Source organism: Cucumis sativus, chromosome 2 (genome assembly GCF_000004075.3).
Source record: "Cucumis sativus cultivar 9930 chromosome 2, Cucumber_9930_V3, whole genome shotgun sequence".
Classification (NCBI taxonomy): Eukaryota; Viridiplantae; Streptophyta; class Magnoliopsida; order Cucurbitales; family Cucurbitaceae; genus Cucumis; species Cucumis sativus.
In genome coordinates this window covers 5,020,774-5,034,235 of record NC_026656.2, presented here as the reverse complement: position 1 = coordinate 5,034,235, position 13,462 = coordinate 5,020,774, and the positions used below count along the sequence as shown (strand labels likewise).

General features: G+C 28.6%; 2 protein-coding genes across 2 annotated transcripts; one reads left to right on the top strand and one right to left on the bottom strand.

The window, feature by feature from the left end:
- The first annotated feature begins 1,399 nt into the window (after positions 1-1,399).
- LOC101203176 (oxysterol-binding protein-related protein 4C) lies at positions 1,400-3,524 on the top strand. Its single transcript, XM_031880971.1, has 5 exons — positions 1,400-1,641; positions 1,792-1,888; positions 2,005-2,299; positions 2,463-2,562; positions 2,958-3,524. The coding sequence occupies exons 1-5, from the start codon at positions 1,471-1,473 to the stop codon at positions 3,210-3,212; spliced, it is 918 nt and encodes a 305-aa protein (XP_031736831.1). The 5' UTR covers positions 1,400-1,470; the 3' UTR covers positions 3,213-3,524.
- Positions 3,525-7,415: 3,891 nt separating this feature from the next.
- On the bottom strand, positions 7,416-7,910 carry LOC105434722. Its single transcript, XM_011651821.1, has one exon. It carries the CDS (start codon positions 7,908-7,910, stop codon positions 7,416-7,418), a length of 495 nt encoding a protein of 164 aa, XP_011650123.1.
- Between the last annotated feature and the right edge of the window lie 5,552 nt (positions 7,911-13,462).

Sequence of the window (13,462 nt, the reverse complement as noted above, 5' to 3'; positions counted from 1 at the left end):
CTTACTATGTACAATATTTCACGAGTTTATAGTAAAAATTTAAAGAAGAAGGTTGGTGAGTGTGAAGAGAGCAATTAATTTAGATGAAGTTGGTAAAGTTTTTCATTCTTTTTCTTTTCTTCTTTTTTTAGCAACCTCTAAATTCTTATCTCGAGTTCAACTTTGTATATGTATAAACTAATCGGAGTAATATTCTTAAAATTTAGTGAAATTTCTAATGTATTTAGATTCGATGGTAAACTAACGAAAGAAATATCTTTTTTGTCCCGTAAAATTTAAGTATAGTTTTTGGTTAGATCTTATATTTAAAAATGATACAATCTAATTCTTATTTTAAGTTTGATTTTAATTTATGTTTCAAAACATTATAATTTTACTTTTGTTTCAGTTTGATTAATTATGCTTCAACATTTACCCTTTCAACCTCTATTTTTTTCTTTCTAAATGTTCACTTTTCAACCTCTATTTTCTCTAAATATTCACTTTTTCATCTTTCATTTAATGTTTTAAATAAAAATTTAAAGAAATTTTTTAAAATAGCAAAATAAATTATAGGAAAAATTTTAAAAATAATAAGAGTTTACAGAATGTTTACAACCTATAGCAAATTTTATCACTCATAGTTATTGATATGGTATAGTGATAAAAGACTGTGAGTGATAGAATCCAAAATTTTACTATAGGTTGTAAATATTTTAATTTATAGGCATATAACATATCAATGATAGAATTTATTATAAATTGTAAATATTTTTGTAAATTTGCTATTTTTAAAATTTTCTTTAATTTAAAAGATTTTAAAAAAATTATAATTAGTTAAGTTTCACTATTTTCCTTTACTATTAGAATTATATTTGATTATTTTAATATTTTAATAGTTAATCCATGTTAATACTAATAATCGAATTTGAGTATTTAGGTAAAGTTAAAAGTGTAGATGTTGAAATTTAGAAATCAAAATAAAATGAAATTTGAAATTAAAAACTAAATTAAGACAGAAAATGTATTTATTTGTTTATTTTCTAAAGGTTAAATGACGTACAGTTTGATTATGAATTTTGAAAAAATTGAAGTGCATGAGATTAAAATGGTAAATTTAGAGGGACCAAAAGATAAAAATGGATTATAAAGTGGGTGAGAAATTGTAGGATGGGGAAGGGAGCATAGGAACAAGGTGCAACCCAATTGTAATTGCAAAGCCAATGTCTTTAGAGGAGGAATCAGATACGGAAAGAGCTTCTAATCTCCTTCGTCAGGCTATGACTATCATCAAAGATCTACGCCCAGGATTCGATCTCATTAAACTCAAATACAAGGTCTCTATTTTCGTCATCTCATTTCATTCATTTATTATATATAATTCATTATTTCATAACATCTACTATGATCTCATAGGCTCCACCAAACTTCAACATTCCAAAATCACATCTTCAATGTTTTGGAGAATCGGTGTATTGTTCGGGTGAAGACATGTTAGGAAAATGTAATGCTGGTGGAAGTGCTTTGGAGCGATTAGGTGCTGTTGTTGGTTGGAGCATTTCCACTACTCGTCCTCTCATTTTTGGTGCTTTCCCTTACAACCCTATTCTTGGTGAGACTCATCATGTTTCTAGGGGTACCCTCAATGTCCTACTCGAACAAGTACGCACCCCACCCTTTGTCCACTCTCACACAATACTAATTAACTTTGCTATACATATATATACATTTACCAATATACGTGCCAATAATGACACCATATATCTATATATGTTCGACTGTTTTGCAACTAATTGATCTAATATAATGCAGGTTTCACATCACCCACCTGTAGCTGCTCTTCATGCTACTGATGAGACACATAACATAGAAATGATATGGTGTCATTACCTTTCTCCTAAATACCGTGGTATATACATGTGCACATTTAATTAGCGTTACATGATTTGTATCATTAATATAATGATTAAATGAGATATATAATATACAATGATCGATTTCATCTATATATGAATAAATAAATAGGTACGAGTGTGGAAACAGAGATGTGTGGGAAGCGGGAGCTAAAGCTATTGAATCATGGAGAAACTTATGTAATGAACTGTCCAAGTTTAGTGTTCAAATTCATTCCAACAAAGGCCTTTGAATGGAGTGGGAAAGTGAAGATCCAATGCATAGAAACTGCACTCACTGCTGAAATCTCTTACAAAGGCCTTAGCTTTTTAGGTCGCAAATCAAATAGTAGAGCCGTCAATGGCAGCATTTTTGCTCAATCTTTCTCTATCAAAAACTTATGTCATATTGATGGCCAATGGGATAGGTAAAGTCCTTTTCATTATTAAATCTCTTTGTTTCTTTATTCTTTTAATATATACCAATTTATATATACCTCCAAACTTTTATCGTCTTTTAAATTACGTTTAAAAGACATTATCATACAAATACAAAACTTATAGTTTATTGTTTTGTCCATGAACATGCAGAAGTGTAACAATGAAGTACCACAATGGGAATGCCAAGGTTATATATGATGCAAATGAAGTGATTTCAAACTTAAAAACTCCTGTTGTTGTTGACCCAAAGGTGAACAAATTTCTTTAATTCACCACCAATAAGTTTCATGATTTTTCTTTCTTGGATTAATATCATTCCTTTTACAATTATTATTGATAATTTCATGTTTTATGCTTTTAAAAATGATATGTTCTTTAAGGAGCTCAGCTATAGCACTACACGATATGCATATATACTCAGCAATTAGTATACATTAAAAGGATACTAAATATAACTTTGGTGGATAGTTTAATCTCTGCCACCAAACCATTTTTGAACAAAAAAAAAAAAAAGGTTTAATTAATTAATTAGATAATGAAATTGAAAGTATCAAATAATCCTTTATCTATAAGCTACTTTAGTAATAACATTTGAATATTTCATATGAATAATCATGAATTAAAATATTGTAAATGAACAATCAGGGTGTTAAAGCAACAGAATCAGCGAAGGTATGGGGAGAAGTAAGCCAAGGGATCTTAAGCAAAGATTGGAAAAAAGCAAAGAAAGCAAAAATGGCAGTGGAAGAAAGGCAAAGGGAACTTGCAAAAGAAAGAGAGTCAAGAAAAGAGACTTGGGTTCCTAAACATTTCAAGCTTTCTTACTCCAAAGAAAATGGTTGGGATTGCTCTCCTATTCAATCCACTGTCCCACCAGCCCCCATTGTTGTCCCAATTTAATACCCTCTTGCTTTAGTATAAATTAAAAGTTCATATGATGTTCTATATATATACCTATTCCACACATATGGTAGGTGGAAAAAATAAAGTTGAAGAAATGATATATAATGGTAACTGAGCCCAGAGACAGTAGTAAATCCCAATTGTAAGATATGTGAGAAAACCCTATGTTTGATTTTTCTCTTTGAATAATGAAGCCTTGCTAGCTACTATCTTTGGACTTGTATGTATATATATGTGTGATGGAGATTGAGTTTCTTTCTTTCAACAGAAGAAACCATAAAATGTATGTTGAAAAAATAAAATTATGCATTTGTTGCCATGTCAATTTAAGTAAAATGTATTGTAAACAAATAAAGATATACTGAGGACAAGGACATGATAATTGAATATAATTAGAAGAGTTCAAATTGGAAGAAAAGTAAGGTTCGAGAACATTGAGAACGTGTAGAAAATGTGGATTGACATTCACGCTTTGTATTACCTTTTCTTTTTGCAATATCTTCCATCTGGTAGCATTTGTTATGGATTTCTTTTTCAGCTAGCTTATTTTATTATATAAGATACCATTATTATATTTAGTCGTCACACAAATTAAATATATATTATATTATATGCTTTTGACATTAACCAAAATATAATCTATAACTTAATTTCCTCCCATAAATTTTGAAAACGATACCCAAGTAGGAAGTACTTTTCAAGACACGTGATTATCAAAGACTTTGAGATACTAATTTTCCAAATATATGTATTGACTTTTGCTCCACTTTAATTGGACATACTTAGCCGATGCATTAATTACATTTTTTTATTAAGAAATTTTGTATTTTTAAGTATAGTATTTTAGATCAGCCCTTTTCAACATAAATAAAACAATGAAATATAAACTTAAACTTTTTCCTTTTTTTTAGTGAAATAGTGTAAATATTTATTTCAAATGCTTCTAAAATAATCAAATTTTATTGAGAGTTGTTGAATGTAAGGTTGAAGTTCACAGAAAGAAACAGAAATCTACGTAGAGGCTTGTGAAGTCCAAATGAGAAGGTTTATACTCTTGACTTTCACCAATTTTCTAAAGTTTTGTTTGTTTTTTTTCTATTCTTCTCTCTCACAATTATTTTTGGTTCGTCCTAGTGAGAAAACTTATCAAAATCTACCAACCACCATATCATACATGATACACACAAATCTTTCAAAAGTTGATGATTTGCAATCAACAAAATCAATTTTCATTGTTTGTTTGAGCTTATATAAAATTGATGTCGATTAATTGTCGATCATTACAATTTTGTTATTATCCTAGATATTCTCATCGCTATATAACTATTTAATTTAATTTTTTTAAAAAATGGTTTATATTGTATTGCTTTTATGCTTTTATTTGTCTATTGATATTGATAACATAAAAATAAAATTATAATGTGGCATGTCACGTCTCCATTTGCTTTCTCCTTTTAATTCTCACACCATCAACATTTGTTGTGTAGACACATGTATTACTATATCCTCCTGAGACACTTGTTAAAAAAAGTTATATATCGTCTCGTCAAATTTTCAATTAATTTTGGAAACTATTGTAATTAAGTAGTATTATGTAGTCTCATTAACCTAATTTCTAAAAGATTTATAATTTGTCGCAAGTAAAAAAATGAGAAAAATGAGGAAGGTTTACTTGCCAAGATTCCACTAGCTTTTTAAGGTGAGATAAGTTTTGTTACGGGGTAATATCGTGTTACATTTCAATTGAATTAATGCACAATATACACACAAAGCTTATCAATTGTGAAATGACTAAGAATATAAGATATATGGAAGGGTAAGTAAATAGTGGAAGCACGCTTTGGATAAACGATGTACTAAAACTATTATTTGTCTTGCATGAGTTGCAAACATACTACAATTGTTACCTCACGTAAGGATATAATGATTTGTTTAATTAGTAAAACTACAATAATCTTAAACCGATAAGATTGGATAATACTCTTAGGTACTTTTGTTCTCAATTCAATATTAAAAGAAATAACGAAATAAATATATAAATAAAACTTTGAAATAAATACTCGAAATGAATAAAGAACAGTTGTTATTTGTAGGTCAGACCAAACTTTGTTACTTGACTAATGCAAATAAAAGAAACTAGAAATTTAACATCTATATTTGTTAAATTTTGCATATGAAACGTCTAATTTAATGACTTCTAATCAAATTTGAAGTTTTTGATGCAACTTTTTACTTGTTTCTATTGTAATTTTGGTTTCAATTATGTTATCGAATGATTATTTGTTATATGATCGCATTTCCGCTTTCAATTAATCTTTGATTCATGACAATTTTGATAAGATTTAATTGAAATCAATATGTATATGGTAGTGCTTGTTATTCTTTTCTAGGAGCATTGCTCTAACCAACCTAAGATTGTACCTAATAAATGTCAATCAGACCACGAAAATTGGGCATTTCACTTAAGGATCCCTTGAACTTAATGTTATTGAAAATTTCAATTATGCATACTTAGACGCATTGAATTAGAACAATTAAAACTTTAGGACAATTTAGTTATCTTATAAGTTCATTTTTACCAAACCTACTTGTCATTATGTTTGGCTGTAAACCGGTTTTGTTTATGGGCTAATTACCAAGAGTTAAATTTTTTGGTATCGTTGAATGAAAAAATCATGAATCATGGAGAATAGAATGTGTAGGGAATATGAACTAATTGAATTTGATTTATGTGATGGCAGCAATTCCAATTCAATTAGATTGTTCATGTTTGAAAATGAGAATTTTGTGTCAAGTAAGGTTTCAATGTGGTTAGATATCATTTATATGTAATTGGGATTGATCAAAGTTATATAATATGGTTATGAGATAGCAAAGATTTGACGACAGTAAATGCTGACAACCAAAGAGAGAAAGTGACGGAACAAAACGATGGTGATTATGACTTATTTAATGTACTGAACATGGTTCAAACCATGCATGATCAATTTTCTAACATCTCCAATATCTTTGACACTATGTTTGATGATGCTAAAAAGTCATTATACCATAATTTTAAAAGATCCATATAATTGTTAAGGTTAGATTATACAAGGATGAAGAAAGTCTAGTTTCTCAAAATTGTAGTCCACGATTAGTGGCAATTCAATTCCTCCACTGTTAAATTGAACGAAGTTAAAAATGATCTAATCCTTATACTTTCATATTTTTATTACATATAACCCCACGGTGTTTGTATAGCGTATTATTAGGGTTATTTGTCGACATGCGTCTAATAAATATCCTATCAAATCTGAGAAATAATTGTGTTTACTATTTTATTCTTTATAGTCTTCCTTTATTAAAACTTATGGATTATCTTTTCTCTCAACTTTTCACTTATGATTTTGAAAACGGTTCTTCTTAAACTACTTTTCAAATTTAGGTTGGCTTCCGAAAATATAAGTAGAAAAGGGATATAGCAAAATATAAAACTAAAAAAGTAAATATGGAAATTTGCGATAAAAAAGTTTAGAAAAAACAGTTCATAAGGCATCTTTTTGCATATTGAAAATTTGACAAATATAAAGATAATTAGAAGATAATCCGACCATAATCTACTTTTAAATTTGCTATTCTTATTATTTTGAAAATATAACTGACATGAACTCTATTATTATACATTTTTCTTTACTATTCTTTTTTAGTTGTGTGGGTGTTATAAACATAAGTTTTAAAAATAAAAATAAAATGATTATGAAATATTGGATATAAATTTGTACAGCAATTAAAGTATAAATACTGAATAATCATAGAATAAAATATTAAAAATTACTTTAGGAGTCAAATAGTTAGAATGAAAACTACTATTTAGATCAAAATCAATTTAGTGTTTAAGAAAAATGGTTTTTAATTGTTTGTCACATTGAAAACTAATCTAATCAATAACCATTCAATTTTAAACACAATTATCCATTGATTTTGATGATTAAAAATATAATTTGAAGTGATTTCTAAAAATCACTTTAAAAAATGTTAGTAGATAGGAGAAAAATAAGGGCAATGAATATGAATGGAGAGGTTGAAGTGTTCTATTATGATAAAAAATAATAAATGAAGAAAAATATGAAGAAAACCAAAATGGGAAATTTCATTAATTAACCATAAAAAAAAAAAAGGTGTGAAAATACTCATATCTATAAACAAGATTGTTACTATGATTTATCTTTCCAAATCTGAATCAATCCTCCCGCAATTATTCCCCGGCTTTTCCCTTATTGTGTCCAACAACGGCCTCCACTGCCTAGACTTCCCCGCTGTCGTACACCTCCAATCTTCCCCCCCGTCGGCAGCCTCACACGGCGGAAGACTGCCGGATTTTGCGGCCGACTTCGCCGCGGCGGTGAGCCTTCTGGCTATGGAGGCCAAGTCGGCCAGAGAAACGTCGGGATGAAGAGTGGAGAGGGGGAGAATGAAATAAACTTTGCCCGGCTGCAGGACGACGTCGGGGTTCAGCGCCGGGCTGGCTGCGGTGGAGACCAGCTGCGCCGCCGTGCAGATGAAGTACTCGGCCGGAGGTGGCGGTCTTCCAGCGACCTGACGGGCAGTGATGGGGCTGTGGAAGTGTTGGACATGGCCATTCAGGTGGACAACTTGGACTCTGTCGGCGGCGGCGGCGGCGGTGGAAGATGATCGGTGGGAAATACATCCACCCATTTGTGGAATTTTAGAATCTCTCGTTTTTCTTGTTTTTGAGAGGATAGGGAGGAGGAAGGAGAGTAACTTTATATATATATATATAAAAAGTATATTAAAAGCCTAAAAATATATATATGTTTAATTTAGGCATGAAAAAAAGTGTGAAAATACTGAAACAACAAAGTTTGAAATTGAGAGAGGCAGAAATAGGAAAGGAGAAGAGAGTAAGGAGAGGGATATGACAATAAAGAAGGCATTGAAAATTAGTATAACTTATAGGAACCAAATGGAAACGTTTTAACTAAACATATATATCCACTTACCTGTCATGAACTGTTCTTTAACTATTAATATATATATATCTTTCTAAATAATACTTCATTACTTCTTTTATTTTACAATATATAACAACTTTAATTCAAATTTAATCATTTTCTATGCAACTAGATCAATACATTAATCAATACATTAATCAATAATCAGAATTATTAATAAGTTATTAAAATTGTACAATCTTTTTACAAATTTGAGAGTGTGTATATGGACTGAGTATTATTACATCTTTTCTTTTTAAGATTTAGATGGAAGAGAACAATTCCAAGAAAAAGATTGAATAGACCCAAATTAAAAAAGGAAAAATGGTTGAATTGAAAGATGGAAATAAGGAAGACAAGACAATAAGAGAGAGACAGGGGAGTAGTAATCTGTAAATTTTGGGTTGAATAATTAATATTATGAACTTTTGGGAGAAATTTTTGAAAGAGTCAATGATTTTGCTTGAAATATGATCGAGAATTTCGAGAAACATTTGGAAAAAAATTAGGATGGGGTAGACGTGGAGCAAATGTGTTATTTTATACAACACATGATCAAAAATCATTCGTACTCACGTTTACAATCTAAAAATATAATATAAAGTGTCATTTACATGTATTACCTTATCAGTAACGTCCACTTTTTAATTGTTTAGAAACCAAACTTTAATTAAGAAATTAATCCTTTAGTTAATCAAATTATGGTTTCATTGGTAAAAAATGTAATTAATTATGTCAATTATGGTTAAGCTAATCTCATTTTGGTAATTTTTTTCTTATCATTCAAAACTTTCATAATTTTTTGCACACCTCATCTCAAAATTCTTAAATTTTATGCTATTCTATAAAATTATTTTTTCATTTTCTTTTAAAATTATTCTCTTCCATCATTTACACGTTCAATTAGAATAGAGACATCTAAATATTATCTTGTTTTTATAGTAACGGTGATCGAAAAAAATCGTTACACTTTAATAAAGTCACAATAAAAATTTCATTAACTAATTATAACAATTTTTTATTATTTTTTCAATATTTTTATCCATATTTTTATGAACCTCAATCTTTTTATATTATTATTGGAAAATTCTAAAGTTAGCTTTATATTTTTCAAAGACAATATGTCATTAGCTGTCTCTAAGTCTTTATATCCTTCAGTAAATATTTTCTTTAATGATTGTTATTAAATTTCAATAGATTATTACAAATGTATTTTTACTTTTTTTTTCACTCAATTTCAAGTAGCCTAACTATAACACTAATATACCATTAACAATGGTCTATTTTTAAAAGTAGTAAAATAAATTAAAATATTTATAAATTATAGCAATAATTATTGAAAATCAATTATTTATTGTTTTCTTTTAGAATAAATAAAGCTACAATAGATAAATTAATACAAATGGTCATATTTTTGTTCATATTCACATATCTAATACGTTGAAAGTAATTTTGTTATCTTAAAAACTATTTAACCTTTTTCCTTTATATATACATTTATTGAAGATCACATAAAATATAAAAATTGAATGAATCCATTGTAAAGTGGAAGCTTGTAAATACGGCCATGCCGACCAACAAGTGAGGTTTGTTTATTTATTTGTTTGTTTTGACTATAAGTAAACAAGTTATTTAAAGCAATATTTGATTGATAGATATGAATATAAATACTTTTATTGTAATACCCATATTTAAGAATGGCCAAATTGTTAGCTAAAGGATGTTTTGAGCCGTTTATTCGATAAGAAGTTGACAATTAAGTTAAGTATGGGCTGAGGAAAGGTCGATAAGAAGTTGACAATTAAGTTAAGTATGAGCTGAGGAAAGGTTTTGCGATAGGACTTCTCGACTTTTAAGTGTTACTTGTTGCCACAAATACTTTAAATCTATATAATAGATTTAACCCAAGATCATTCATGCTAAATTGTCATGAATAAGTTACATATTAGATTTTATTGATGATGACTGTAAAATGGCTTTGTTAGCGTTTAAGTGTTATTATGCAATTAAGGTACTATGCGAGATGGAAGATTAGGCGAGAAGAAGTAAGAAAACTTTCCAGAAATTTCCTAAGTTTACTAATTATTGGGTCATGTGTGAAGATTTAAGCTAAGTGTGATTAAGTTAAATCTTAAGCTTACACATACACTATTAAGAGTAGGAGCTAGCAAACTGACAAAAGTTTAAGGGAGATCTAAGCTATTTTGGAACTAGTATAAATAGAGGTATTCACTCAGATTATGGAGTATTGATACTCTGAAAATCTGAAGAGAAAAATTAAAGTGTCAAGAAGTGTTGCCAAAATATAGCTACCGACAATAAGAAGAAGAGAAGACTTTGAAGTTTAAGCAATCAAGTGGTGTGAATGTTTCTTCAAAGCGACGTGATTTCAAGCTTTCTTAATAAAATGTTTATAAGATGAAGGGTTTGCTAGGTAAGAAGAGTTTTCTAGGCATTTTACTTTCTAAGTTTTAATAGTTGTGTTTTTGTAATATTGTAAAGCTTGTGTAAAACGCTTAGTAAAGTTAATAAAGGAGTTATTCAATATATTCTATTGTGTTAAGTGCCTATATGCCTAAAGTATAATTTTTCTAATAAAAGTTCAAGAAGTCAGACGATTAAAAGTAAAGCTTTACGACATGAAGTTGAGTATTTTGATGTTTAATGCGTCAAGATACTCAAAGTCTTACCGTGTCTCACATGGTTAGTAAGGACTCATGCGGGGCAGGGTGATGAGTGACATTTATAGACACTAGTGGAATTCTATCGTTGATAAAATCTAAAGTTTTGTTATATTTTATAAAAGTTTTTTTTTTTCAAAATATAGCAAACCTATAAAATATTTACACACTCTATAGAACAATTTCGAAAATGAAAAAACACACAAGCCTGTAATGGAAAATACCAAAAATACTTCAGTCAACACATAATTTATAATCAGTCACATGTGCACGAGTAATTAATTTTATTTTAAACAATTGTGTACTATAGTCTAAACGAATGATCTACGACCATTTATGTCATAATTAATACATGATCGTGTAGTTCTTTTTAACGATGAAAAAAATGTTTCAATTTTAAACAATCGTGTTGACTATGGTAAACGATCGTTTAGATAATGTCCACACAATTGTGTATTTCGTTTTAAACGATGGGGGAAGAGCTTCAAATCTAAACGATCGTGATGACTATGGTAAATGATTGTTTAGATCATATTAACACGATTGTGTAGCTATTTTTAAATGATACAAGAAAAAAAAGACTTCAAATTTAAACGAGTGTGTTGACTATGATAAACAATCGTGTTGACAATGGTAAACGTTCGTTTATGTCATGTTAAAATGATACTTAAACAATCTTGACATTTTCAAATACGAGGAAGATGAAGTAGTTTAAAAAACTCCTGTTGAAAACAGTGAAGATGAAATAGAAGATTTAAACGGGAGAATAAATCGTTTAAAAATAAAAGAAAGAAAATGTGGAAGATGAGATGAAGAAATCTGGGAAGAGAAAATGAATAAATCATAAAGAAGAAAAAAGAAAAATGATGAATCATCCGCAATATTCAATGACAAATCTAGAAATTATTATAAAAATATTGTACCTACTTTATGGACTTTTGTTTTTTTGTTAGACATGTCATAAATATTTTTGTATTTTATTACATTAATCAAAATTACCATTTTATAAATACTTTGATTGTTTGAAAATATATTTTTTTTTTCAAGTAAAAAGAATAATAATGGAATGGGTTGATTGATGTATAAAAAATGAGAAGATAAATGTAGAGACATGTGAACATGATGGGGGCCAAATTAAAGAACGGCATTAATCCAATTTAAATTCATGCCCCCACCAAAATTTTCATTTAATTTCGTAGGAATTCAAGCTATGGATTAGGGGTTCGGATATGCAACACAATCAATCGTTCTTTTAATTTATTATTATTATTTTAGAAAAAACTTAATTCAACCAAATAAAATGAATCTTTTTAAAGATTAAAGGTTTAATAAATTCATAATTTCCAATATAACCTTGATTTAAGAAATAAATTTTTTAATATTCTTATAGAAAAAAACAATATTATTCCATGTGCCAAAATATGATTATCACCTTGGATTTTAATTACATTTCTAAAGGTTTGGATTCAATATTGCAATGTATGCTATTGGATTTCACTACTAAAAAACAGTCTCATATACACAAATTTCAGTTTACATTATCCCTAGCTATTTTATTTTTGTTACACCAAGCAGAAGAGTACCCTCGGCTGTCTTCCTGGCATGCATATAATTGAAATGTTTTAGGAGTGTATTTAACTTGGAAGAAACACTATCATTACTTCAATTTGACATTTTTAAAGGTAAAGAGAAAGTTTGGAGTAAAATAAATGGGATATATATATATATTATAAGAAGAGAACGTTGTGACTACGGCAAACCACATGCTGACATGCACATGAATGGAGACTATCCTTTTGTAGTTTTGTGCAACACAATCTTATTTCTCTCTTACTTTTTCAAATATTTATTCTAATTCCTATTATTTTTTATTTTAATTCCAACCATAGGAAAAGAAAAAAAAAACAAAGTTCATGTTATAAGATCAAACAAGGGAACAAAAACAAATTAGGGATAAAATTGGGAAGTATAGTTTATAATGTTAAAAATGACTTTTATCATTAGATAACACTAAAAGTATTTATAGAATACAGTAGATATTATCAAATTTTAAAATTTTCTATAATTTTTTATAATTATTTGATTCGGTGATATATATAATATTTTGTAAATATTATAAACATATTTAAAAACACTCCTTTAATGTAATAAATCTTAAAATTATAGTATTGTATGATCCATTTATTCTCAACTTTTTAGACTATAGTAACATTTTTATTAAGATAATAGTATAAAATATGTCAAAATGTCAAACAAATATGTTGAATTGTTGCGTCGTGATGAAACGACTACTCTTAAAGCAAATACGATTAATTTAGTTGTCCAAGGTTATGTGCACTTGTGGAGAACGATAAATTCACCAAAAAGTAAAAGTAATAAAAATTATCTCCTTTTTCAAACAAGCTAAGTGCAATAACCTGAACCGAAACTCGTTTGACCATATGAACGACAACGATGCGCATGTGGTGATAGGGTTATGCTATCACCACACACCAAGAAACTTTATAATTCACTTACCTTTCTTTAATATTTATACCCACTCATCTCTTCTAAAACTATCAATATGAGACAATGA

What these genes read in the sequence shown, in the direction of transcription:
- LOC101203176 (XM_031880971.1), top strand. Translation starts at nt 1,471, where the DNA reads ATGTTAGGAAAATGTAATGCTGGTGGAAGTGCTTTGGAGCGATTAGGT. An exon ending in TCAATGTCCTACTCGAACAA is followed by an intron (nt 1,642 to 1,791) that starts GTACGCACCCCA and finishes AATATAATGCAG; the next exon opens with GTTTCACATCACCCACCTGT. An exon ending in CCTTTCTCCTAAATACCGTG is followed by an intron (nt 1,889 to 2,004) that starts GTATATACATGT and finishes ATAAATAAATAG; the next exon opens with GTACGAGTGTGGAAACAGAG.
- LOC105434722 (XM_011651821.1), bottom strand. Translation starts at nt 7,910, where the DNA reads ATGGGTGGATGTATTTCCCACCGATCATCTTCCACCGCCGCCGCCGCC.